We start from the raw sequence: 27,385 nt of genomic DNA, 5'->3' as shown, positions 1-27,385 counted from the left end.
TCGATTCCCCTCACAAATTTGATGTATTGCTTCTAAACACAAGCAATAACCAAATTAGTTTTGGTCCATTCTTTTATTTTTAGCTTTCATTCCCCTTTGTAACCTTAGCCAGGGTGAGTGCAGTCAAAGACAAAAAAAATGAAAATTGATGGCCAAAGATAAAGGGATCTGATTTCTTTTATAACAAGGAATCATATAATTCCAGCACTTTTATGATCTGTAGTGAAATGCAAATGCTTCCAGGGCACTTCGAAGAGGTGGAATTATTAGATTGCAAGTCGGGCTGGTTTAGCTCAGTGGGCTACACAGCTGATTTGTGATGCAGAACAAGGCCAGCAACGCGGGTTCAATTCCCATACCAGCTTACCCGAACAGGTGCTGGAATGTGGCTACTCGGGGCTTTTCACAGTAGCTTCATACTTGTGACAATAAAAGGTTATTATTATTAGTAGTATTCCCTTTGTTTACCTTCTGTCACTGCCAAGACTGTGGACCAGTGTATTTGGATACAATCACCAAAGTGACCTCAACAATTCCCCATTCAATGCAGTTAGTGCATGTAATCCAGGATGAATTCCAGACGAACAGCAGAACATGACCTTGTTGGGTTACATGTATTCAAAGCAAATCAAAGGACTACAGCAGAACTTCGCAAACCATTTTCCAATGTTATCCAAGAGCAATTAGGGATAGGAAACAAAGGTTGGCCTTGCGAGTGATGCCTGGCTTCAGCCAAGCTCTCCATATTCCACAGTGACCGAAAACTCAAAATTCTACCCAACCCCGCATGCATTGTAATCAGCTCATTTTCCCTGACAATGCACAAATACATGCACACACCTCTTTCCAACTCGCCACCCCCCTCAATCACTCAGCCTTCCTTCACTTATTCATGTCCTCCTTCCCCGCTCACAAATTTAACCCCTGCAATGCTTTAAAATGGGAGCATTATACAATGGGTCATAATTTCCTGGCACAATAACAGCAATTTTAATGCACCATTATTAGTTTATAAATTGTCCTGCCATTTGTGGTGAGGAATTGACACAAATTGCGAGATAATGTTTGGCTGGAACTTAACAACTTAAAAAGAACCCTACCAATGAAGATATTTGTTTTCTTGGAATGCCGGTCAACCTCTCCAGCATGCAAAAGGAACAAACTGAAACTGTGGAGCCTCATTCCTGCAAGTAGCAAGTTGTTCTTTGCGAGAATTAATATTAAATTCTTACTTTCCCTTCTACCTTTTTTTTCTTCTCTCATTCGGTGTTTACTTTTTCTGTTGCTGATTTGACTAATTCACACTGTGGCATTCTCAGTCATTCCTCGGTTTCTTTCTCAATCCTTAATTATAATTGCTCAAGCAAGATGCCCTGATCCAGGAAATTCTGAGCAAATATACTTATTATCAATGTATTATTCTTCTACTAAGTGGAGATTTTCCCTTTAAATTTTTTTATTTTAAAAAAATATATATTTTATTCTCCTTTTTCACATTTTCTCCCAAATATACACCCAACAATAAACAATAATCTGTAACGAATGTAATGTCAATCCCCATATCAATAACAACGATCCCATCCTCCCACCAAGCCCCAGACATTAGCCCGCATGTAAACATAAACAAATGACATAGAACATAGAACATAGAAAATACAGCACAGAACAGGCCCTTCGGCCCACGATGTTGTGCCGAACCTTTGTCCTAGATTAATCATAGATTATCATTGAATTTACAGTGCAGAAGGAGGCCATTCGGCCCTTTGAGTCTGCACCGGCTCTTGGAAAGAGCACCCTACCCAAACTCAACACCTCCACCCAACACCAAGGGCAATTTGGACATTAAGGGCAATTTATCATTGGCCAATTCACCTAACCCGCACATCTTTGGACTGTGGGAGGAAACCGGAGCACCCGGAGGAAACCCACGCAGACACGTGGAATCAGGAATCACCCATAGTCACCATTAACACATACAGTGCCCACTCCCCCCCAACCCACCCAGCCACCCCCCCCACCCCCAATGTTCGATGTGATCTAATTCTCGAAAGTGAATAACAAATAACGTCCATGAATTGTAGAATCCCTCCATCCTTCCCCTCAGTTCAAATTTGACCTTTTCAAGCTTCAAGAATTCCAGCAGGTACCCCCCACCATGCCAGGGCTCAGAGTGGAGAGGTTGATCTCCGCTCTAACAGGATCCGCCTTCGGCCGATCAATGAGGCGAAGGCTACATCGGCCTCCGCGCCCGTTTCCAACCCCGGCTGATCCGACACCCCGAATATGGCCTCCCGAGGACCCGGGTCCAGTTTCACGTGCACCACTTTAGAGATTACCCTAAATACCTCCTTCCAGTAATCCTCCAGCTTTGGACAGGACCAAAACATATGAACGTGGTTTGCGGGGCCCCTCCCGCAACGTTCACACACATCTTCTACCCCCTCAAAGAGTCGGCTCATCCTCGCCCTTGTAAAGTGCACTCTATACACCACCTTCAGCTGTATCAGCCCCAACCTCGCACACGAGGTAGAGGCATTCACCCTCCGGAGCACCTCACACCAGAACCCCTCCTCCATACTCTCGCCCAACTCTTCCTCCCACTTTGCCTTGATCCCTTCTAGCGGCGCCTTCTGCTCCTCCAAAATAGCCATGTAAACTGCCGATACTACCCCCTTCTCCAGTCACTCTGTTGTCAGCACCTCCTCCAGCAATGTGGAAGCCAGCTCTACTGGGAAGATCTGTATCTCCTTTCTGGCAAAGTCTCGATCCTGCATGTATCTAAATATTTCCCCCTGCTCCAACCCATACTTTGCTCCCAGCTCCTTGAATCCTGCAAAAAGACCCCCAAGAAACAAATCTTGTGTCCTAATTCCTTTCTCCCCCCCCATCTCCGAAAATTTCCATCCCACTTCCCTGGCTCAAATCTATGGTTCCCCCGAAATGGCATTTCCCTTGACCCTGCTCCCAACCCCAAGTGCTGTCGAAACTGCCTCCAAATTCTCAACAAAGCTATTACTAGTGCACTCCCTGAGTATCTCCTCGGGGCCGTCGGTGATTTTCCCTTTAAAGTAACAAACTCTAATTGATGTAAATACATATATCCCAAGGTAAATTAGAGAAGTCAATTCTTGAAGTTAAGCAGCCAATTAACTTCTCTCCTTTGCTGAAAACTGAAAAACAAAATAAGTACCCTCTAAGGCTAGGATTTAATATTGGCTGCTAAAAGTTTATTTGATTACCATGTAAGCAGAAATATTATCTTCCTTTTACAGATGGCTTCGCTGATCATATATTCCATCGACAGCACCGTTTAAACCCACAACCTCTACCACCTCAGAGGACAAGAGCAGCAGGTGCACGGGAATACCACCACCTGCAAGTTCCCCTCCAAGCTACACACAATCCGGATTTGAAACTATAATCACCATTCCTTCACTGTTGCTGAATCAAAATCCTAGGACTTCTTCCCTAACAGCAGAGTGGGTGTACCTACAACAGATGGACTGCAGCGGTTCAAGAAGGCAGCTCACCACCACTGTCTCAAAGGCAATAAATTCTGTCCTAGCAGCAACATCCACATCCCATGAAAGAATAAAATAAAAATATTGTTTAAAACCATAAAATATTATAAATACTTTCACTTACAAGAAAATGATTAGCAATGAAATTCCAATCTTCTGTGCCATGTTCTTCTACCAACTTCTTTAACTTTTCATCCTGTTTATTACAAATGAGAGAATAAATAGGGGATTCATTATACGTAGACTGGAACTGCAGGTTACGATACAACCTAACACAGCCAAGAATTTAACTCATTTGGTTGAAAGTATCTATTAATTGGATCAATCAAGAGAATTCAAACAGATATTAAGTTAAGATCTTTAGTTCTTCAGGAATTTATCATTGCAGTCAAATGAAATTTAAACAATAAAATTATTTCTTGTCAAAATAATTAATTACAATTATACAACATGATCCTCATTTAGTATTGCGATAACCAAATGAAAAATTATTTAAAAAATTTAAAACATGCACATATTAAGATTATTGAAATAAGAAAATAATTGCGCATATTCTACTAGGACCAGATTTACCTCATCAGGTATCCATTTAACTTTGTTACAGAGCTTCTTTGTACCTTTCTGTTGAGGCATGTCATAGTCACGATCTTGGAACAGATGTTCATCATCATCATCTTCACTGTTGCCAAAAGATAGATGTTCATACATTATTATTATATAATATGTATATATCAAAATTAGTCACAAAAATCTTCAAGACTATTCAAGTCTGCATTGACAATAATGAAAGTTAAATTCAATTAAAATGTAATAGGTTTCACCATCTCATCCCAAAACAATACTAAAGATGCATAAGGATCAAAAAAATGAACAGAAAAGTTCCCATCTGATATGAACAGGCTTAGAACAAAGTTGTTCAAGATTTTTATCTAAGCCACATAAATGTGTACCTGGGAGTTGAGTTTAATGTTTACATCCAGGTTTCCATTCAATTGCAAATATCTCAAGTCACTGATACTAATTGTTTTAATTTAGGATTTATCCATCAACTATGTAAAAGTCAGGTCTTTCCAAGCTTCCAGGAACATAAAATTGATACAGGACAAATTAGAAAATAAGAAATGCTTATAATTTTCTCTTAATTTAAAAAATGCTTATATCAAATTATCAACCAATTATATTAAGCACTAAATTCTTACTTTATTAAAAACATTGCTCAACTCAGATAACTAGATAATTCACATTTTTACGGCCAACAAGCAATCGAACGATCCGTAGTAGATTGTAAAGAGTTTTTTAATCTTTATGGGATAGATAGGCAGATGTTAAGTCCAATTTTCCTGGGGCATGGTTCCATGGGTGCAAGTGCCCACTCTTCACCGATAAGCCGAGAAATTAATAGGAACAATAGGAAGAGGAACTAATCATTTAGCACTGCATGTTTTGCCATTCGATTGGATCAGTCAGTCAATCTGTACATCTCCTCTACACACCCACCTTTATCCTATTTGTTGATATTCTAACTATAAATAAAAATCTGCCAGTCTAAGTCATGAAAATTTCAAATGACCTGTGACCCACAACTCTTTGGAGGAAGAGATTTCCAAATTTCCACTACCCGTCATGAAAAATTTTACTCCCAAATGGCCCAGCTTCCAGACAACACCGCAGAAAAATAGGCTTGCCCTTATGTAAGTTTTTTACAAACCGAATATACCAAAGCATTTAAAGACAATTAAGTAGTTTGAAGTTTAATCATTGTAGAAATGTAGGATACACAGCCAATTTGTACATAACAATTCTCACAAACAGCAATTTGATACGTTTTACTGATGCTGTAGCACAGTGGTTAGCACTGTTGCTTCATATCACCAGGGACCCGGGTTCAACTCCCGGCTAGAATCACTGTCTGTGCAGTCTGCACATTTTCCCCATGTCTGCGTAGGTTTCCTCGGGGTGCTCCGGTTTCCTCCCACCAAGTCCCAAAAGACGTGTTTGTTAGGTGAATTGGACATTCTGAATTCTCCCTCAGTGTACCCAAGCAGGCACCGGAATGTGGTGACTAGGGGATTTTCACAGTAACTTCATTGCAGTGTTAATATAAGTCTATTTGTGACACTGATCAAGAATATTATTAAAATAGTGCCACTGGCTCTTTTACACCAAGAGGGAACCTCTGAAAAAGAACACTTCCACAGTGCAGCACTCCCCCATTAATGCACTGGATCTCTGGCCTTGATTCTGTGCTCAAGTCCTGGAATAGGACTTGAAGTCACAGCCATCAGGTCCTGAAGACTCTTTCATCTCCAATCCCATTATTTCCTCTATTGTCATGCTCTTTCTTGCATTAAATTAACCATTTCCTTCCCATTAATCATTTTTTGGTTCCCTTGTAATGCTGATATTTTAACATTTTCCTCCACGATAAGAATGAATACAAAGTCGGTCACATTCGCTTAATTCACTCTCATTTCTGCAACATTTGAGCATTGTTGTTTATGATATCATCTTTCAGACAAGACGTTCAACCAAAATCGCAAGATATAGGAGTAGGCCATTTGTCTCATCCAGCCTGCTCTAACATGCAATTATGGCCAATCTGATTGTGGCCTTAACTCTCTTTCCTGCTTGTACGGCATAATCCTTTGTAAATCAAAAGCCTGTCCAACTCAGCCTTTAATATATTCAATGACCCAGTACTGCTCTGTGGGATGCAGAATTCCAAAGACTAACTGATGCACGATCAATTACACAAACACGAGAGTAGGATGTAATCGAGGCTTTATTACACTGAGATGTGTGGCCTTCTACAGCAGCTGACGAAACGGTTGCTGTACTGGGAGCACACATATTTATACTCCACTTACTGGGCGGAGCCAGCAGGCAGGGATCTACCCCCGTACCTGTAGTACAGGGGCCTTACCGTAAAGCAACTATATCAACATCCTATATATACACATCAGTGGTGACTACCACACTAACGACCCTCTAAGAGAAGAAATTCATCATCTCTGCCTTAAATGTGTTATGGCATGACAGATAAGTGCCGAATTTCTCAAATCCTAAAGGAAACCTTGAAACAGTACTAGCTATGAGGCCCATATAGATATACACGGCCTAGTTGAGGCTGTGTTATCCTAGCGCCCGGGAGGCACTGGCCGCAACGATGCCCGAACTTGCGCGCACACACGTACGTGCACAGCACATGTAGGCACAGGTGTACACGCACACACATGTACGCACAGGTACACACACACACGTACACACAGGTACACACGCACACACACATATACGCACAGGTACACACACACACACACACACACAGGTATGTACGCACAGGTACACTTATGTACACACACACATACGTACACGCACACGTACACCCAGCGTCAGGACAGACCCAGCAGAGGTGGTGGCACTGTGGTATACAGTCAGGAGGAAGTTGCCCTGGGAATCCTCAACATAGACTCTGGACCCCATGAAGTCTCATGGCACAAGGTCAAACATGGACACAGAAACTTCCTACTGTTTACCACATACTGTCACCCTCAGCTGATGAATCAGTATCATAGAAAATTATCATAGAATTTACAGTGCAGGAGGCCATTCGGCCCATCAAGTCTGCACCGGCTCTTGGAAAGAGCACCCTACCCAAGGTCAACACATCCACCCTATCCCCATAACCCAGTAACCCCACCCAGTACTAAGGGCAATTTTGGACACTAAGGGCAATTTATCATGGCCAATCCACCTAACCTGTACATCTTTGGACTGTGGGAGGATACCGGAGCACCCGGAGGAAACCCATGCAGACACAGGGAGGATGTGCAGACTCTGCGCACACACAGTGACCCAAGCCGGAATCGAACCTGGGACCCTGGAGCTGTGAAGCAATTGTGCTATCCACAATGCTACCGTGCTGATTATAGGAAGCACTGATAGTGGCATGGGCACAGAAAGTAGGACAGTTCAACAACTGGAGGAGATGGAGGAGATTCCACAAGTATCCCCATCTTCAATGATGGAGGAGCCCAGCAAATCAGTGCAAAAGATAAGGCTGAAGAACCCGCAACAATCTTCAGCCAGAAGTGCCAAGCGGACATACACTCGGTCTCTTCTGGAAGTCCCCAGCATCACAGACATCAGTCTTCAGCCAATTTGATTCACTCCACGTGATATCAAGAAATGGCTGAATGCACTGGATACTACAAAGACTATGGGCCCTGACAATATCCCAGCAATAGTACTGAAGACTTGTGCTCCAGAACCTCCCGTACCCCTAGCCAAGCTGTTCCAGTATGGCTATAACACTGGCATCTACTCGGCAATGTGAAAAGTTGCCTGGCGAGTCCTGTATACAAGAATGAAGTCAAATCCAACCCAGCCAATTACAGCCCTATAAGTCTCCTCTCCATCATCAGCAAAGTGTTGGAGTCATCAACAGTGCTATCATACAGCAATAACCTGCTCACAGATGCTCAGTTTGGGTTCCACCAAGGTCACTCAGCTCCTGACATCATTACAGCCTTGGTTCAAACATGGACAAAAGAGCTGAATGCCAGAGGTGAGGTGAGAGTGACTGCCCTTTACATCAAGGCAGCATTTGATCGAGTATGACATCAAGGAGCCCTAGGTAAACTGGAGTCAATGGCAATCAGAGGGAAAACTCTCTGCTGGTTGGAGTCATACCTGGCACAAGGAAGATACCTCACAACACCAGGTTAAAGTCCAACAGGTTTGTTTGGAGTCACTAGCTTTCGGAGCACAGCTCCTTTACCTGATGAAGGAGCTGTGCTCCAAAAGCTAATGACTCCAAACAAATCTGTTGGACTTTAATCTGATGTTGTAAGACTTCTTACTGTGCCTACCCCAGTCCAACGCCGGCATCTCCACACAAAGGAAGATGGTTGTGGTGGTTGGACGTCAATCATCTCAAATCCAGGACATCACTGCAAGAGTTCCTCAGGATAGAGTACTAGGCCCAACCATCTTCAGCTGCTTCACCAATGACCTCCCTTTCATCACAAAGTCAGAAGTGGGGATGTTTGTGGATGATTGCACAATGAACAGCACCATTCGTGACTCCTCAGTTAATGAAGCAGTCCATGTCCAAATGAAACAAGACCTGGACAATATCCAGGCTTGGGCTGACAAGTTACATTCGCGCCACGCAAGTGCCAGGCAATGAGCATCTCGTACAAGAGGATCTAACCACCAATCCATGATACTCAATGGCATTACCATCACTGAATCCCCCACAATCAACATCCTGTGGGTTACCACTAATCAGAAACTGAACTGGACTAGCCACATTAATACTGTGGCTACCAGGGCAAATACAAATATAGATTACTTCAAACTATTTCTGTTCCCTGACACAGTATATCAGTGTTTTTCAAACTTTCTTGCCAAGGACCTATTTTTACCAACCGGCCATCCTTCGGGATCCATGCCGGCCGACCTTCGCGCCCACACCATTACCATCATTGAATCCCCCTCAATGAACATCCTTGGGGTTACCATTGATCAGAAACTGAAGTGCAGTAGCCACATTAATACAGTGGCTACCAGGGCAGATCAAAGGCTAGGAATCCTACAGCAAGTAACTCACCTCCTGACCCCCACAAAGCCTGTCCACCATCTACATGGCACAAGTCAGGAGTGTAATGGAATACTCTCCACTTGCCTGGACGAGTGCAGCTCCAACAACGCTCAAGAAGCTCGACACCATCCAGGACAAAGCAGCCAGCTTGGTTGCTCCCCATCCCACAAACATTCAAACCCTCCACCACCGATGAACTCAGTGGTAGCCATGTGCACCATCTACAAGATGCACTGCAGTAACTCACCAAGGTTCCTTAGACAACACCTTCCAAACCCACGACCACTACCACCTAGAAGGACAAGAGCAGCAGATACCCGAGAACTCCACCACCTGGAGGTTCCCGTCCAAGTCACTTACCACCGTGACTTGGAAATATATCGCTGTTCCTTCACTGTCGCAACATCCTGGAACTCTATCCCCAACAGGATAATGGGTGTACCTACATCTCAAGGACTTCAGCGGTTCAAGAATGCAACTCGCCGCCACCTTCTGAAGGGTAACTAGGGATGGACAATAAATGCTGGCCTAACCAACGATGCCCACATCCCCTAAAAATGAATTTTAAATTTTTTTTTAAGGCACATATGTGCTTTTGGCATTAAATTATGGAGCACTGTTGCTTCCATTTTCCAACTGCTAGCAAGTAAGGCAAATGGACTGTGAAGATTTAAAAAAACAAAGTAAGAGACGTCCAGACGCAGATGGGCAGTTTATCTATTGGACAGAATCTCACAAGGTTGAGGACCTCAAGAACCATTCCAGGAGGCATAATCTCCGAATCGTGGGGCTACCTGAGGGGAGCGAAGGAACGCAAACTGCAGATTATGTGGCATATATGTTGGAGAAGTTAGTGGGAGAGGGGGTTCTTTGAATCACTCACTCCCACACGAGTTTGAATTTGTTTATCTTGTCCCAATCAAGTCCTGCTCGTCAACACCTCCATGTTTTCTATCCTGCATTGCTTCTCAATCCCCAAGCAATAAATGCCAAATCCTAGTACTAATCTACAAATATCCATCGTATTTCTGCAATCTTCAGTCCTATTCCTGCTCCTAAAAATTCTGTTCCTCTGACTTTCCATGTATCATCTCCTACTCTGACTCCCTAAACATTCATATCACTATTTCCATGGTTAAGAATCATCCCAGATTTTTGAAGTGCCTTGCAAAGGTTTTTTTATATTAATGAGCCATGTTTCAGCGGTAGTATTTATCCCAGAGTTAGAAGGCTGCAGCGCTAAAATTCACTGCAGAGGCTTGAGCACAAAAAAACACTAAGCTCCCTTTAGTATTGAGGGCAGGCTGCACTATCAGACGTGGCATCTTCCATCTGCTCACTCAGTTGAGTGCAAAATACCCCTTGGAAATATTGAAGAACAGAAGGTACATCTTCTGGTATTCTGGAGAGCATTCAACACACAACCATTAATCTGTTATTTATTCCATTACTGTTAGTACAATGGCAAGGTCGCATATTATTTTCCCATATTACACAGTGGCCACACTTCAAAAATATTTAAATGACTGTGGTCCACTCAAGACATATATAGAAGGTTGCAGTTGTACAATTGTAGGTTTTTTTTTTAAAGTAGGGATATCACAAGATGAATATTTTAAAATTTGCTGCTGATTTTCAACTTCAACTCACCATGTCGCCCAATTCACTTCAGCAATAGTATGAAACAGCCAACAGCATAACAAGCTGCAGAATCCATAGAACAGATTCAAGCAATGTCATTCAGCACCAGTAATACAATACAAACTAGATTATTGCTAGATAGGGTGGCACATTGCCCAGCTTTATAGAAGCAGTTCATTTTTCAGTAGATCTGTCCCCACCTGCTAGTGTTGGAGGGAAGAAATGCTCAAGAGTCTTTTCTCGACCGCGTGGAGTTGTAAATTGCTGTGTACACACAGGGGAGACAAATTCTGCTGCTACCCTTAGCTCGCAAAAGTCAGCTCTGATCATATTCAGCGTTACATGCATATATATTTAAAGTTATTTCAGAGTTACAAGTAGGCATTGACGTCATCGATTCATTCGGAACGATACTAGACGATCAGTATGCATATTTTCTGGACCCTTTAATGGGAAAACGATCAACTAATACAATGCTTCTTTACAATCTCCTGGATACTGTTCAACCTATTTCCCTTAACCCCGAACTCCTTGATGGGGTGTTAATGTGATTTTATTCCCTGCCCTGGGCTGGACAATGAATCTCTGACAGACAGGCTGGAGCCATGGTTTCTGTGACGTGGGTCCCCATTCTTATCCTAATGCCCTTTAGGATGATTGAATTATCCTGAGTGCAGGTGACTTTTCTTAAGGTTCAACATTTTAACCCCATGCCTACTGGTTTTTCCCTTGACCTGTGCTACTATAATACTCATGATGTGGAGATGCCGGCGTTGGACTGGGGTGAGCACAGTACGAAGTCTTACAACACCAGGTTAAAGTCCAACAGGTTTGTTTCGATGTCACTAGCTTTCGGAGCACTGCTCCTTCCTCAGGTGAATGAAGAGGTCTGTTCCAGAAACACATATATAGACAAATTCAAAGATGCCAAACAATGCTAGGAATGCGAGCATTAGCAGGTGATTAAATCTTTACAGATCCAGAGATGGGGTAACCCCAGGTTAAAGAGGTGTGAATTGTCTCAAGCCAGGACAGTTGGTAGGATTTCGCAGGCCAGATGGTGGGGGATGAATGTAATGTGACATGAATCCCAGGTCCCGGTTGAGGCCGCACTCATGTGTGCGGAACTTGGCTATAAGTTTCTGCTCGGCGATTCTGCGTTGTCGCGGGTCCTGAAGGCCGCCTTGGAGAACGCTTACCCGGAGATCAGAGGCTGAATGCCCTTGACTGCTGAAGTGTTCCCCGACTTGATGACGATGAACATCTTGCCAAGGTCATCCCCACACCCCCACTACTTGCCTTCAAACAACCGCGCAACCTCAAACGAACCATTGTTTGCAGCAAACTACCCAGTCTTCAGAACAGTGACCACGACACCACACAACCCTGTCATGGCAATCTCTGCAAGACGTGCCAGATCATCGACATGGATACCACTATTACACGTGAGAACACCACCCACCAGGTACGCGGTACATACTCGTGCGACTCGACCAACGTTGTCTACCTCATTCGCTGCAGGAAAGGATGTTCCGAAGCGTGGTACATTGGCGAGACCATGCAGACGCTGCGACAACGAAGGAACGGACATCGCGCAACAATCACCAGGCAGGAATGTTCCCTTCCAGTCGGGGAACACTTCAGCAGTCAAGGGCATTCAGCCTCTGATCTCCGGGTAAGCGTTCTCCAAGGCGGCCTTCAGGACCCGCGACAACACAGAATCGCCGAGCAGAAACTTATAGCCAAGTTCCGCACACATGAGTGCGGCCTCAACCGGGACCTGGGATTCATGTCACATTACATTCATCCCCCACCATCTGGCCTGCGAAATCCTACCAACTGTCCTGGCTTGAGACAATTCACACCTCTTTAACCTGGGGTTACCCCATCCCTGGATCTGTAAAGATTTAATCACCTGCTAATGATCGCATTCCTAGCATTGTTTGGCATCTTTGAATTTGTCTAGATATGTGTTTCTGGAACAGACCTCTTCATTCACCTGAGGAAGGAGCAGCGCTCCGAAAGCTAGTGGCATCGAAACAAACCTGTTGGACTTTAACCTGGTGTTGTAAGACTTCGTACTATAATACTCGAGACATCTTTATTATTACTTAAATCAATTCTTTGATTCATATAGCAATTTCTTCCACTAACATCTGCTATTATAATATTGAGGTCACTAAATACCCAGATCAATAGAGAGCCCCAGTGCACATTGCTGGCCTACAATGTCAGTGGGCTTTTCTCACTGGCTGCTGTCCTGGTCCCAACTCTGTGCCCAACTTGCATAGTAACAGGTTCCCAAGTACATACATTCTCTATATCACCCAAAAACGTTTAACCAGGACAACTGCTGGCTTCAATCCACCAGGATAAAGAGAACTTCACAACCGTGTGACACCTCCATGGGAACATCCAGTCCCTTTTGAGGCCCTCCACACCACCCCCCCCCCCATAAAAAAATATAAAATCAAAACATTCACCAACTGATCTGTACACCAACAGAGCAATCTTCCCAGTTAATTTTCTTTGACAAAGGGATCCTTTATTTATGATACCTTGATGGTTGACAGTTGAATTTATATATTTTTTTTAACAAAATCATTTGGAGGAGCTTGCAACAGTCAAGTAAATAGCCTGCTTCCAAACCCCCATTTATAATTGGAAGAATGCTGAGCAGGTTGGAGTCCACTAATCTTGAGCTTCTTCAGTGGTCACTCTAATGCTCGAAGTACTATGCAGCTTTCTTCACAAAACAAATAAATTCACAAATAACATCACTCGATAAGAAAGTTCAACCATCCGTGTTATGGAATATACTCATTCAATAAATAAAACTTCAGCAATGAATTTCAATACTTGCAGCATGCAAAGTACAAAATTATAAAGCTACCTTATGCAGCATAGCACCACCTGGTGTTTACACAAAGTTTAGAGGTTACACAACACAGAAAGTTTTCTAAAGCAGTTTAAATTATAAAGACCTGGGATCACAAACATTGCATAAGTTCAAACAGTAATTCCAAATAAAGATGATTTTTTTTGTAGGGGCAGACAAGAAAGTAGAGTTGAGAGCACAATCTGATCAACCAGGATATGATCGACTGGCGGAGCAGGCTTGAGGGGCCGAATGGCCTACTCCTAAGATATAATAATAATCTTTATTGTCACAAGTAGACTTACATCAACACTGCAATAAAGTTACTGTGAAAAAAAACCCGAGTCACCACATTCCGGCGCCAGTTCGGGTACACGGAGGGAAAATTCAGAATGGCCAAATTACCTAACAGCACGTCTTTCGGGACTTGTGGGAGGAAACCGGAGTACCCACGCAGACACGGAGAAGGTGCAGACTCCCACACAGATAGTGACCCAAGCCGAGAATCGAACCTGGGACCCTGGAGCTGCTAACCGCTAACCACTGTGCTACCATGCTGCCCACGGTGTTGATCTATGTTGACCCAGCTTTTGTCACCCCTCTATTATCTAATGGCTCAGCATCTAATTTCTGATATGGAATAATAATAGGCCATTGGACCCCTCAAATCTTTTCCCTAATCATGGTTGATTTTCATCGTAACTCCTTTTACTTTCCTTGGTTCCATTTAATAAAAATTTATCAATTTCAGCTTTGACCTTTTCTATTCATCTAGACTCAGCAATGCTGGGTGGCATGGTGGCGCAGTGGTTAGCACTGCTGCCTCACTGCGCCGAGGACCCGAGTTCAATCCCGGCCCCGGGTCACTGTGCGTGTGGAGTTTGCACATTCTCTCCGTGTCTGCGTGTGTCTCACCCCCACAACCCAAAGATGGATTGACCATGGTAAATTGATCCTTAAATCGGAAAAACAAATGAATTGGGTACTCTAAAAAAAAATTTTTATTTTTTTTTTTAAAGAAAAAAAAAATAAACTCAGCAATGTTTTTGGGGGCAGAATTCCAGACTTTTAGCCCTTTGCATGATAATTCATTGATCGCACAGAGAAAGCAAGGGGGGAAATGCTCGTAGTATGGGGCAGGGACGACAAAAAAAATGAAGAAATGGGAAAGGAAAAGGACAATGCTAGATCAAAGAAACAGTTACAAAAGACTAAACTGCTCTGATGGATTGCGTTAAACCTCAGGTCAATTTCCACTGCACAATTTTTAAAAGATCATTCCTGGAATGTGGGTACCACTGGCAAATTTAGCATTTCTTGTCCATCCCTAACTTCCTTGGGGCTATGGAAACAATCCAGGGCACATGCACTCTCTCATTTTTTAGTGATAGAGCCTCAGGGATTATACATCTATTATTCTAATGTCTGTTGCTGAAAAGTTACTAGAACATGCCATTAGGGACAGAATTACTGAGCACTTGAACAAACATGAACTATCAGAAAGTCAGTATCCACATGTAAATAGCAAGTCATGTCTAAATAACCTAGTGAATAGTTTGAGGCTACTGTGGGGCAGATAAGGAAGTGGCCAGAGATGTTTATTTATGTAGAATTCCAGAAGGCATTCAAAATGAAAGTGAATTGAATTGGAGACAAATTATTGGCATGGGTAGGCAATTGGTTCGGAGGTTACAGGGAGTGTGAATAATGAGAATATATTCAAATTGGCAGGAAGTGACTAGAGATGACCCCTAGTGATCTGCAGAGTAGCCTAAGCTTTTCACTATATTTATCAATGATTTTGGTAAGGGAACAGTTCCATGACATCAAGTTGGACGGGCACAGTAAACAACATAGTTAGAAGCACAAAGTGCAAAAGGGGCACTGATGGATGGAGTCCCGAAACTGGAGATGAGTTCAGTGTGGGAACATGAAGTCATTAATTTCAGGCAGAGGAAAGTTAGATCAGAGTAATTTTTAAATAGTGATCTGTGGATGAGCATTGTGATGAAGGGATCAATGTACAGAAATCACCAAAAAAACAAGTGGACTTTTTGTAGGTATAAAACTCGTACTTTTATAGGTGCAAAAAGTAATCAAAAACATTAATACAATGTTCGCTTTTATTTCAAGGGGGCTGAGATACAAAAGGGGTGAAAGTTATGTTACAGTTAGAGAAAGCTTATACTGCATCTGGAATAGTGCATTCAGTTCTCTGCACTGCACCTCAAAAAGTGTATCTGCACAGATTCAATAAAGTGCTTACTGGACTAAATTGTAATGGAAAATTGCATAGACCAGACTTGTGTTCCCCTGATGATTAAGCGGCGATCTAAAGGCAGTATTTAACATGATTAATGGATTTGATAGGGCAGATAGAGAAACTGTTTCTTCAGGTGAGATAACAAGGAGGCATAACCTTAAAATTGGACTGCTCAAGGATGATGTCAAGGCGTACTTCATCATGCAAAAGACTAAAACTCTGGAATTCTACCCCCAAAACATTGCGGAGTCTAGATGAATAGAAAAGTTCAAAACTGAGATTGATAGATTTTTATTAGATAGGGAAAGTAAAAGGAGTTACAATGAAAATCAACCATGAATAAGGAAAAGATTTGACACGTCAAATGGCCTATTATTTTCCCTAATCAGACAAAATTATATGCTGAGCCATTAGATATTAGGAGGGGTGACAAAAGCTGAGTCAATATAGATCATAGGAGTATGCCATTTGGCCCCTCAGGCCTGCTCCGCCAGTCGAACATATCCTGATTGATCAGATTGTGCTGTCAATTCTACTTTTTTGTCTGCTCCCATGACCCTTGACCATCAAATATCCATCTAACGCAGCCTTAATAAATTCAATGATCCAGCCTCCACTGCTTTGTGGTGAAGAGAATTTCCCATACCTATGACTCTGAGAGAAAATAATTTCTCCTCGAATCTTAAATGGAAGACCTCTTATTCTGAACTGTGTCCCCTAATTCTAGTTTCCCCCATAAGTAAATCTACCCTATCAAGTCCCATCAGGATCTTAAATCTTCCAACAAGATCACCTCTCATCTTTCTAAGGCCCAATCTGTTCAACCTTTCTTCATAATATAAGTCCTTCATCCCAAGAATGAGTCCAGTGAACCTTCCCTGAACAGTTTCTAACATAATTACATAGTACTCCAGATGTGGTCTCAGTAGACTGGCTTTATATTTTTTTCAAAGTAACAAATATACAGACATAATGAGCCTGAATGGATACTTCCTACTAGTAAATTGGGTAGAATAAGGGCAGAATGCGTGCAACTTTTATCCATTGTAATCCCCCTCACATTGACATGAGGGCGAGTTGGTCGGATGACATCAACCAAGGAGGTGCAAAATGCTTGAAGGATTGGTGTAGCACGAGTGTAAGAAATAGTTTAGGTGGGCAGACTAAGAGGCAACACAATAAGATCTAAATTAGGTTTACAGTGTACGCGTATACAGAGCATGAAGTTGACAAGCTGTAGGTATAGATAGCCACATGGGAATATGATGTTATGGTGATAACAGGGACCCACCCTAAAAAAAGATAGGATTGGGCACTAAATATTTCTGGATTCAAGGGGCTGGATTCTCCGCCCTGCCGCGCCACATTTCTATTACACCCCACCGGCAGGATGCTCCGTTACGCCGGCCGGTCAATGGGGTTTCCCATTGTGGGGCAGCTCCACGCCGCCGGGAAACCCCCGGGCCGCCGGCAAAATGGAGCATCCCACCGGTGGAAAATCCAGCCCAAGGTATTTAGGAAAGAAAGGGGGACGTGTAGCAGCATTGATTATGGAGACTATTAGAGCAGAAGAGGTGATGTTTTGGAAAAGTCAGAAGCAGAATCAATTTGGTTAGAATTAGGAAACATTTGAGGTAGGATAGCGCAGTGGTTAGCACTGCTGCCTCATGGCACTAAGGACCCGGGTTCGATCCCGGCCCCAGGTCATTGTCCGTGTGGAGTTTGCACATTCTCCCCATGTCTGTGTAAGCGTCACCCACACAACCCAAAGATGTGCAGGGTAGGTGGATTGGCCACGTTAAATTGCCCCTTAATTGGAAAAAAAAAGAACTGGGTACTTAAAATTAAAAAAAGAAACAGCGATCATAATATTATATCATTTAATTTATTTATGGAAGAGGACAAGATGCAACTTAAAGTAAAAATACTTAATTGGAGGAGTGTCAATTTCAACAAGATCAGAAAAGTCTATCCGACGTAAATTGGAATTGGCAGACAAAACATTAAAGGAACAACAGCTAGCCTCGAGGGAGGAAATGGTTCAGGTAGAGTTGAGGTAAATTCCCATGAGGGGGAAAAAGATCAGGCAACCAAAGCCAGATCCCAAGATGATGAAAGAGTCGGACAAAGTAGAGAAAGATGATGATGTCAGATTGATAATATAAATGAGAACCAGGCTAAATATAGAAAGTGCAGTGAAAAAGGTAATAAGAGGCAAAGAGGGAGTATGAGAAGAGACTGGCAACTAACATAGGGAATCTAAAAGTATTCTATCGGCACATAAATAAGGGGAGGGGTGGGCCAATTAGGGTCAAAAAGAGGAGGGTACAGCTGAGGTACTAAATGAGTACTTTGCATCTCGTTTTACCGAGGAAGAAGATGCTGCTTAAGTGATGGTGAAGGAGGAAGTTGAGACTCAACAAAGAGATATTAGAAAGGCTGTTGTACTTGAAGTTGATAAGTCACCTGCACCGGGTGGGATGCATCCAAGGATGCAGAGGGAAGCAAGGATGGATATCGCAAAGGCACTGGTTATGATCTTTTAATCCTCTTTAGATACAAGGCACTGGCAAGGACCAGAGAACTGCAAATGTTACACAAGTTTTTTTTTCTTTAAATGAGTGCATGTGTGTCAGCAGCGACAGGCCAGGTGGGAAAGCTTTTAGAAAAGATAATTCGGGACAAAATCAAATCAGTCTGGAAGGCAGAGCAAAGAGAGACATGTTACGGCACAAGGGAATATGACAAGTCTGGATGGCATTTATTTTAATGCAAGGAGTCTTATGGGTAAGGCCGATGAACTGAGGGCATTGATTAACACATGGAAATACGATATTATTGCTATCACAGAGACATGGTTGAAGGAGGGGCAGGACTGTCAGCTCAATATTAGAGTATAGAATCTTCAGGCGAGACGGGGGTGGAGGAGTCAATTACTGCAGTGAGAGATATCCTAGAAGGCTCCTCAATTGAGGCCATATGGGTGGAACTTAAAAACAAAAAGGGGGCTATCACTTTGCTGGGAGTGTACTATAGGCCCCCAAACAATCAGGGAGAGAGAAGACCAGATATGTAGGCAAATCTCAGAAATGCAAAAACAATATGGTAATAAAAGAGTAGATTTCAGCTTGCCCAATATTCATTGGTTAGGCAGAGCGTGAAAGGCTTAGAGAGGCAGAATTCTTAAAGTGCATCTAGGAGAGCTTTTTCAGCTAGCATGTAGCAAGTCCTACAAGGGAGCAGATGGTTCTTGACTTAATTTTAGGGAATGAAAGTGTCAGTGGGGGAGCATTTTGGTAATAGTGACAATAATTCAGTAAGGTTTAAGGTAATTATGGAAATGGACAAAAATGGATCAGAAATAAAGGGTCTGAATTGGGGGAAGGCACCTTTAATAGGGTCAGACAGATCTGGCCAAAGTGGGCTGGGAGCAGCTACATGCAGGAAAATCCACACCAGAGCAATGGGATAAGTTCAAAAAGGAAATAGAAAGAGTACAAAGCCACCATGTTCCTGTAAAGGGTAGGACCAGAAAGTCCAGATAACCTTGGATACCAAAGGAAATATAGGGTTGGATAGGAAAAAAAAGGAACGCTTCTTCAACAGATATAGGAGGCTGAAAACAGTGGATGCCTTAGAGTATAGAAAGTGCACGGTACTGAAAAAAAGTCAGAAGAGCGAAGAGGGCATGAAAAAACACCGGCAGGCAAAATAAAGGAAAATCCCACGGTGTTTTATAAGTACATTAAGGGCAAGAGGGTAACCGAGGAAAGAGTAGGGCCCATTTGGGACCAAAGAGGCAACCTGTGTCTGGCAGCGAAATAATAATAATAATCGCTTATTGTCACAAGTAGGCTTCAATGAAGTTACTGTGAAAAGCCCCTAGTCGCCACATTCCAGCATCTGTTCAGGGAGGCCGGTACGGGAATAGAAGCCGCGCTTCTGCCTTGTTCTGCATTACAAGCCAGCTGGTTTGCCCACTGAGCTAAACCAGCTCCTTGTTGTAGGTGAGTTATTAAAAGAATATTTTGTATCTCTGTTCACTATGGAGAAGGATGGTGCAGGTATAGAAAGCAGGGAGGCAGACTGTGATATAATTGAACAAGTTAGCATTGAGAGGTAGGGGGTGTTAGCGGTTTTAGCAGCTTAAAATAATAATAATGTTTAGCAGTGTCACAAGTAGGCTTACATTAACACTGTAATGAAGTTACTGTGAAAATCCCGAGTCACCTGCTCAAAGTGGATAAATCTCCAGAGCCCAGATGAGATGCATCCTAGGTTGCTGAGTGAGGCAAAAGAGGAGATTACAGGAGCTCTGACACTAATTTTCAAATCCTCTCTGGTCACAGGTGAGGTGCCAGAGGACTGGAGGACAGCTAATGTGGTATCACTTTTCAAGAAGGGAAGTAGGAAAAATCCAGGTAATTACAGGCCAGCAAGTCTAACATCAGTGGTAGGGAAATTATCGGAACAAATTCTGAGGGAGGCAAGGATTAATCAAGGATAGTCAGCGTGGAGGGGGTGTTAGGGTAACATAGGTTAGGGGGGGTAGTTAGGCTGGTCCTTGTGGGAGAGGAGCTGGTTTTCTCGCACTATAATTACTGTTTTTTGCACACAGTTTTATATTATTGTTGTTTGTGCCAAAATGTCTTAATAAAATTGTTTATCAAAAAAAAAGGATAGTCAGCGTGGCTTTGTCAAGGCGAAATCATCTCTAACAAATTTGACTGAATTTTCCACGGTGACTAGGTATGTAGATGAGGGGTAGTGTAGTTGATGTAGTCTACACAGCAAGGCTTTTGGCAAAGCCCCACATTTGGAGACTGATCAAAAAGGAAGAGCTGATGGGATCCATGGGAATCTGGCAAATTGGATCTAAAATTGGCTTTGTGGCAGGAGGCAGAGGGTATTGGTCGAAAGTTGTTTTTGTGACTGGAAGCCTGTGCCCAGTGATGTACCACAGTGATCAGAGCTGGGTCCCTTGCTATTTGTAGTGTACATTAATGACCTAGATGGGAATATGGAGGTATGATCAGTAAGTTCGCAGATAACATAATTGGTGGTGTGGTAAATAGCAAGGAGGAAAACCTTAGACTACACGGCAATAAATGGGCAGAACAATGGCAAATGGAATTTAACCCTGAAAACTGTGAGGCAGTGTATTTTGGAAGGACTAACAAGGCAAGGAATACACAATGAATGGTAGGACGCTAGGAGGTACAGAGGGATCTTGGAATGCATGTCCAGAGGACCTGAAGGCAGCAGGACAGGTAGATAAGGTGGTTAAGAAGGCATATGGGATTGTGCACCGGGTACACTCCCAGATTGACTCTTTTTGTGGGTAGCAAGGCGTTGTTGGTCGACTCAGAGTATTCGGCGATCATGATTTCAGACCACACGCCGCACTGGGTGGATATGCTCATGGACCTGGGGGGGTGGGGGGAGAGAAGGGTGTCCAGCGCCCGCAGTGGAGGCTGGATGTGGGGTCGTTGGCGGATGAGGAGGCCTGCGAGCTGGTGAGGGCTGCCATTCGGGAGTACATGGAGCTCAATGACACTGGGGATGTCACGCCCGCCACACGGTGGTCCACATAGGGAGAAGGCAGAACGGGCAGAGATGGCAAGGCTGGTAGAGGAGTTTTGAGGGTGGACTGAAGGTATGCGGAGGCCCCAGAGGCAGGGTTTTTGAAGGAGAACCAGAGGCTCCAGATGGAGCTTGGATTAGTGCCCACGGGGAAGGAGGGCCTTAGGGGCAGTATACGAGTATGGTCAGAAGGAGAGTAGGATGCTGGCCCACCAGCTGAGGAAGCAGGAGGCGGTGATTGGCAGAGTAAAGTCGAAATAGGAAGGATGATGTTGGACCCGGTGGAGATGAATGGGGTGTTTGAGGCTTTTTACAGATGATTTGGTGCCCTGGCCAAGTTGCTGGTGAAGGTGTTGGCTTTGCGAATTGAAGACTGCATCCCCGGGTGATAGGCGAGGACCAAACGGGGTTTGTCAAAGGGAAACAGTTGTCGGCGAAGGTGAGAAGGTTGCTCAAGGGTGAGAAGGTTGCTCAATGTAATTGTGATGCCTCTGGAGGGGCAGGAGATGGAGACAATGGACACAGAGAGGGCATTCGACCAGGTGAAGTGGGAATATTTATGGGAGGTGCTGGGGCAGTTTGGTTTGGGCAGGGGTCTGTGGTCTGAGTCCACTTGCTGAACAAGGCACCGGACGCATGTGTGCGGACGGAGAGGATGAGCTCGGGATATTTCAGGCTGCATCGGGGACGAGGCAGGAATGCCCACTCTCACATTTGCTCTTTGCCTTGACTACAGAGCTGCCACTGGCAATGGCGTTTGAGCATCAAGGGATTGGGTAGGTGGGGGGGGGGGGGGGGTTCGCTGTACGCAAATGACCTGTTGTTATATATTTCGGACCCAATCGGATTATATTGGGGGTATTATGGGGATTTTGACCCGTTTTCCAGTACAAGTTGAAGATGGGTGTTTCCGATGAGATCAGTGGGCAGGAGAGGAGGTATGGGGAATTGCCTGCGTTGCCTAATATAATGAACTACTACTGGGTGGCGAACATCGCCATGGTTAGGAAATGGGTAGTGGGGGAGGGGTCGGCTTCTTGTAGGGGAACAAGCTTAAAGGCATTGTTAATAGCGCCTCTGCCAGGCACTTTGTGAGCCCAGACGGCCTTAAGGGTGTGGGGTCAAAAAACAATCTGTTGGCTGGATGCAAGGTTTCGGGGGTGGAGGCAGGCAGGGACTGAGCGATTCGGTGACCTGTTTGTAGGGGGCAGTTTTACAAAATTGGAGAGCCTGGATGAAGAGTTTGAGCTGCCCAAGGCGGATAGTTTTAGGTACCTGGAGGTTCAGGATTTTGTGAAGAGAGACGTGCCGTCTTTTCCTGGGTTAATGCCCTTGGGGTTGCAAGAAAAGGTGCTGTGGAAGGAGGAGATAGGGAAGGAGAAGGTGTCCGCGGTCTACAAGGAGCAGATGGATTGGGAGGGTGCCCCGGTGGGGGATATAAAATGTAGGTGGGAGGAGGAGGCCAGGACTTGGGTAGGCCCTGCGGAGAATGAATGAGCCCTTGTTGTGTGTAAGGCTAAGCCGTATTCAGTTTAAAGTACTTCACAGGGCACATATGACAGTAGTGCGGGTGAGTAGATTTTTTGAGGGGCTAGAGGACAGGTGTGGGCGGTGCATGGGGAGGCCCACGAATCACGTCCACATGTTCTGGGCATGTCCGAAGCTGAACGGGTTCTGGCAGGGGTTTGCTGGCTTAATATCGGAGGTGTTGGGGGTGTAGATGGCCCCAGTCCAAAGGTAGTGATATTCGGGGTGTTGGAAGATCCAGGGGTCCAGGTGACGAGAGAGGCCTTTGCCTCCCTCTTGACCTTTGCCTCCCTGATAGCCCGGAGATGGATCTTACTTGGATGGAGGGACTCGGAGCCGCCGACAGCAGGGGTGTGGGTGAGCATTCTGGCAGAATTCCCGAGGCTGGAGAATGTCAAGTTCGACCTGAGGTGGTCGATTGGTAGGTTCGCTCGGAGGTGGAAGCCATCCATTGACTTCTTTAAGGAGGATTGAGAAGTCAGCGGGGGGCGGGGGAGACAGGGCAGAAGGGGTGAGAGTGGGGAGCAGGTGTTGGTTATTTAAAAAGTTGTATAATTATAATTTTGCTTCTGCTTCGGTTTATTTATATGAAAATGCCTGAATAAAATATTTTTTTTAAAAAGGCATACGAGATACTTGCCTTTATTAGTTGAGGCATAGAATATTAAAGCTGGGAGGTTATGATGAAGCTATATAAAACACTGGTTAGGTCACAGCTAGAACAGTGTGCGCAGTTCTGGTCACCACACAAGAGGAAAGATATGATTGCACCAGAAAGGTTGCAGAAGAGATTCACCAGGATGTTGCCTGTGCTGGAATGTTTCAGCTATGAAGAGAAGCTGGGGGGACCTGATCGAGGCGTACAAAATTATGAAGGACACAGATTAGGTAGATAGGAAGAAGCTTTTCCCCTTCGTTGAGGGGTCAATAACCAGGGGGCATACTGGGCAGGGGATTTAAGATAAAGTCTTTTCACAGAGTGGTGGCAATCTGGAACTCACTGTCTGAAAGGGTGGTAGATACAAGAACTCTCAACATTTGAGAACATTTGTGTAGGAACAGAGATCTGGGTCATGTGTCTGCACAAGTCACTGAACGTGGCAGGACATGTTGAGGTGGTGGTTAAAAAAAGGCATATGACATCTTGGGCTTGATCCCCACAATCCCCCAGAAGGAGGCCATTTGAGTTTGCATCGACCCTCCAAAAGAGCACTCTTTTTTTTTTTTAAATGTATTTTATTACAAACATGTATCAAAACAGTTTACAACACATAAACCCGCCGGGAAACATACTTCCCAGCAACAACTATATAGTCTGTTCAAAGTTTTCCCCTTTTACACCCCCCCCCCCCACGCGACAAACAGCTCTTCAAACACGGTCACAAACTCATATTTTATCTTCTCCAACCGTGCAGGAAGTCATACAGGTCACCCAACCAAGCCGTTACCCCGGTGGCTATGCCGACCGCCACAGCAGTAAAATTCGCCGCCGTGCAATCAGAGAGGCGAAGGCCATGACATTGGCCTTCCTCCTCTCCATGAGCTCTGGCTTCTCTGTAACCCCAGCTATCGCCACCAAAGGGTTCGGGTCAACCTCCTCTTCCACTATCCTGGCTAAGACCGCGAACACTCCCACCCAGAATCTTCCCAATTTTTCGCAACCCCAAAACATGTGCCCATGATTCGCTGATCCCCACCCACACTCATCTGCTACCTCCTGGAAGAACCCACTCATTCTCGCCCGAGTCATATGCACCCTGTGCACCACCTTAAACTTGATCAGGCTCATCCTTGCATAGGAGGATGTCCCATTTACCCTACTCAGTGCTTCATTCAATACTCCCCAATTGTATCAGACTCATTCTTGCACAGGAGGATGTCCAGTTTACCCTACGCAGTGCTTCATTCCATACTCCCCAACTGATCTCCCCTCCCAACTCCCTTGATCTTCACCACCCACTCGCCTCCCTGCTCCCCCCCCCCCCCCCCCAAGCCACATGTCCGAAAGAGCACTCTACCTAGGCCCACTCCCCCACCCTATCCCTGCAATCCTGTGCACTGATCATGGCCAATCCACCTAACCTGCACATCTTTGGGCTATGGGAGGAAACCAGAGCACCTGGAGGAAAACCCACCCAGACATAGGGAGAACGTGTAAACTTCACACCATCACCCAAGGCCGAGATCGAACTTGGGTCCCTGGCACTGTGAGGCTGCAGTGCTAACCACTGTGCCACCAATATAGTACAAATGCAAGTTATGAAGAACCTTTATAAAAATACTTTGCTCGGCCTCAACTCGAGTATTGTGCCCAATTCTGAGCGCTGTAGTTTAGGATTGGTGTGAAGGCTGTTGAGAGGATACTGAAAACATGGAAAATGGCTCCCAGGGTGAGAAACATCAGTTACATGGGTAGATTGGAGAAATCTGGGCTGTTCTCCTTGGAGAGGGTTGAGAGAAAATGTGATAAGTGTTCAAAATCATGAGGGATCGAGACAGAGTAGATAGGGGAAACTATTCCCAATGTCAGGAGAGTTATGAAACAGAGGACGAGGACACCAATTTTAAGAACCAAAAGAAGCATGAAGATTTTTTTTTTAGATACAACAAATGGTTAGGATTTGGTCTCTATTGCCGGAGTGTGGTGGAGGCAGATTTAGTTGTGTCTTTTGAAAGGGAGGGGGATAAGCACCTGAAGAGTAAACCAAGCTGATCTACAGTGGAAGGGCAGTGGGACTTGTCAAGTTGCTCTTGCAAAGAGGTAGCATGGACACATCAGGCTGAATGGCCTCCTTCCATCATGTTCCTTGATTCTATGAATCTGGTTGCTTAACTGATCATTTCAGATAAATATCATTCAGGTAAATAATTTTAGGTGCCCAGAGTATATTAGGGACAATGAACTCATCTCTGATTTATATTTCTGCAGTTTATTTTACAGGTTAAGAAATTATATTTACAGGGTAGGTGTATTGGCCACACTAAATTGCCCCTTAATGGAAAACAAATAATTAAGTACTCTAAGTATATATATTTTAAGAAATCCTACTTAAATTGCTATTTATTAACTATTTTGATCAGCATATTTAAAAAGCTTTAAAGATACATACAGTATCATGTGATTTAAGACAGAAAAACCTAGGACTTAATTTGAAAATAGTTGACCTCGTTCCTCTCCCCTGACTCTAATTCAGCACAGAAAAGAAAACCTGGACAATTTTATTATATTGTTTTATTTGTATCTAAACGTCAGATCATGGCTAGTCTAACTCTCCAATAAGCCAGACAACTAAAAACTGCAACGATTTTGTCTGAATCCTAGTAATTGCAACCATTGGCTAACTACAGTATCGCCAATTTTATTTTTTGGCTAGCTTCTCCGATCAGTTTCACAATGATACTGTATTATGCAGCACGCCCAGATATGATGTGGCAGGTTATACCCACAAGAACCTACATGGATGACAAATCAACAGATCGAAGTTTATAAAATAATTATAACCTAATTCGCGTGTTATACCTGCTGCGCTCTACATATCTCACTGCGAAGTTTAACAGCTCCCAAGAAACTTTGCCAGCTGGACATGAACATGCGTAAAGTTTACTTTTGCAAACTATGCCATTGCAACTATGCATTAGCACATTACTTCAAAAAGGAAACGATCAAAGTAATTTTTTTACATTGTATGGGAAAAGCTGCCAGCATTGCAGCCCCAGAATGACTTCCCGCAGGAAGCAAAAACAAATTTGATCAGTGATTAAAATAAAGACTGTCCAACTCTCCGCTCTGGCAGCTCTGATCACCACGGGGTGCTTGGTGAGAAGCCGCCGGCTGCGCACTCACTCACTCACCTCCGAGCTCGCTTGGCCATCATTGACAAGGACCGTTTGTACCTCCCGACACTCACTCACTGCCTTCCCTCTTTCTCAGGCACTCGCTCGCTCGGGGGCTCCGGGATAGTCAGCCTCCAATAATTAGTACATCGGCTGAGGGTCGCTGTTCGCTGACTGAGTGCCAGCAGTGGAGTCACCATATCCCCAGTTGCCTGGTGTGTGCCTGTGCTTGTGTCTGCTCTCCGCCGCTCCTTCAGCCGCTCTCCGGCTCCGTTTCTATATCCCGCCAAATCTCGCGCCCAGCCTCCCTCTCAAACATTGCCCGTCAACATTTGAACGTGCGCACGCGTCCTGACCGTTCATAGGCCAAGCATCGGTCGAGGGCGGGCGCGGGTTGTTTTGATGGAGGGGGGCGGGCACGAGAGGGATGCGAGTGGGCGGGCCCCGCTAAGAGGACGTGGCCACCGCAGTGCACCGTGGTCCTTGTAGTTCGTCTTCTCCGCATTGGTTCCGGGCGTTTTGCGAAGAATAGCGAG

The 27,385-nt window shown here is 44.3% G+C and overlaps 1 protein-coding gene across 4 annotated transcripts in view; it reads right to left on the bottom strand.

Annotated features, from left to right (window-relative positions):
• mybl1 (v-myb avian myeloblastosis viral oncogene homolog-like 1) overlaps nt 1–27,160 on the bottom strand; it is a 149,883-nt gene extending 122,723 nt beyond the window's left edge. For 2 of the 4 annotated variants that reach the window (XM_072467643.1, XM_072467646.1), the window contains exons 1-3: nt 26,868–27,160; nt 4,095–4,200; nt 3,646–3,717 (exon numbers count right to left, since the gene is read on the bottom strand). In XM_072467643.1, coding sequence (XP_072323744.1) covers nt 3,646–3,717; nt 4,095–4,200; nt 26,868–26,890 — 201 coding nt within the window. In that variant the 5' untranslated portion in view covers nt 26,891–27,160. The remainder of the gene's footprint in view (nt 1–3,645; nt 3,718–4,094; nt 4,201–26,867) is intronic. The other 2 variants (XM_072467644.1, XM_072467645.1) reach the window with 2 other exon arrangements.
• Between the last annotated feature and the right edge of the window lie 225 nt (nt 27,161–27,385).

Source organism: Scyliorhinus torazame, chromosome 11 (assembly GCF_047496885.1).
Source record: "Scyliorhinus torazame isolate Kashiwa2021f chromosome 11, sScyTor2.1, whole genome shotgun sequence".
In the NCBI taxonomy this organism is placed as follows: domain Eukaryota; kingdom Metazoa; phylum Chordata; class Chondrichthyes; order Carcharhiniformes; family Scyliorhinidae; genus Scyliorhinus; species Scyliorhinus torazame.
This window is presented reverse-complemented; position numbering and strand designations above follow the sequence as displayed.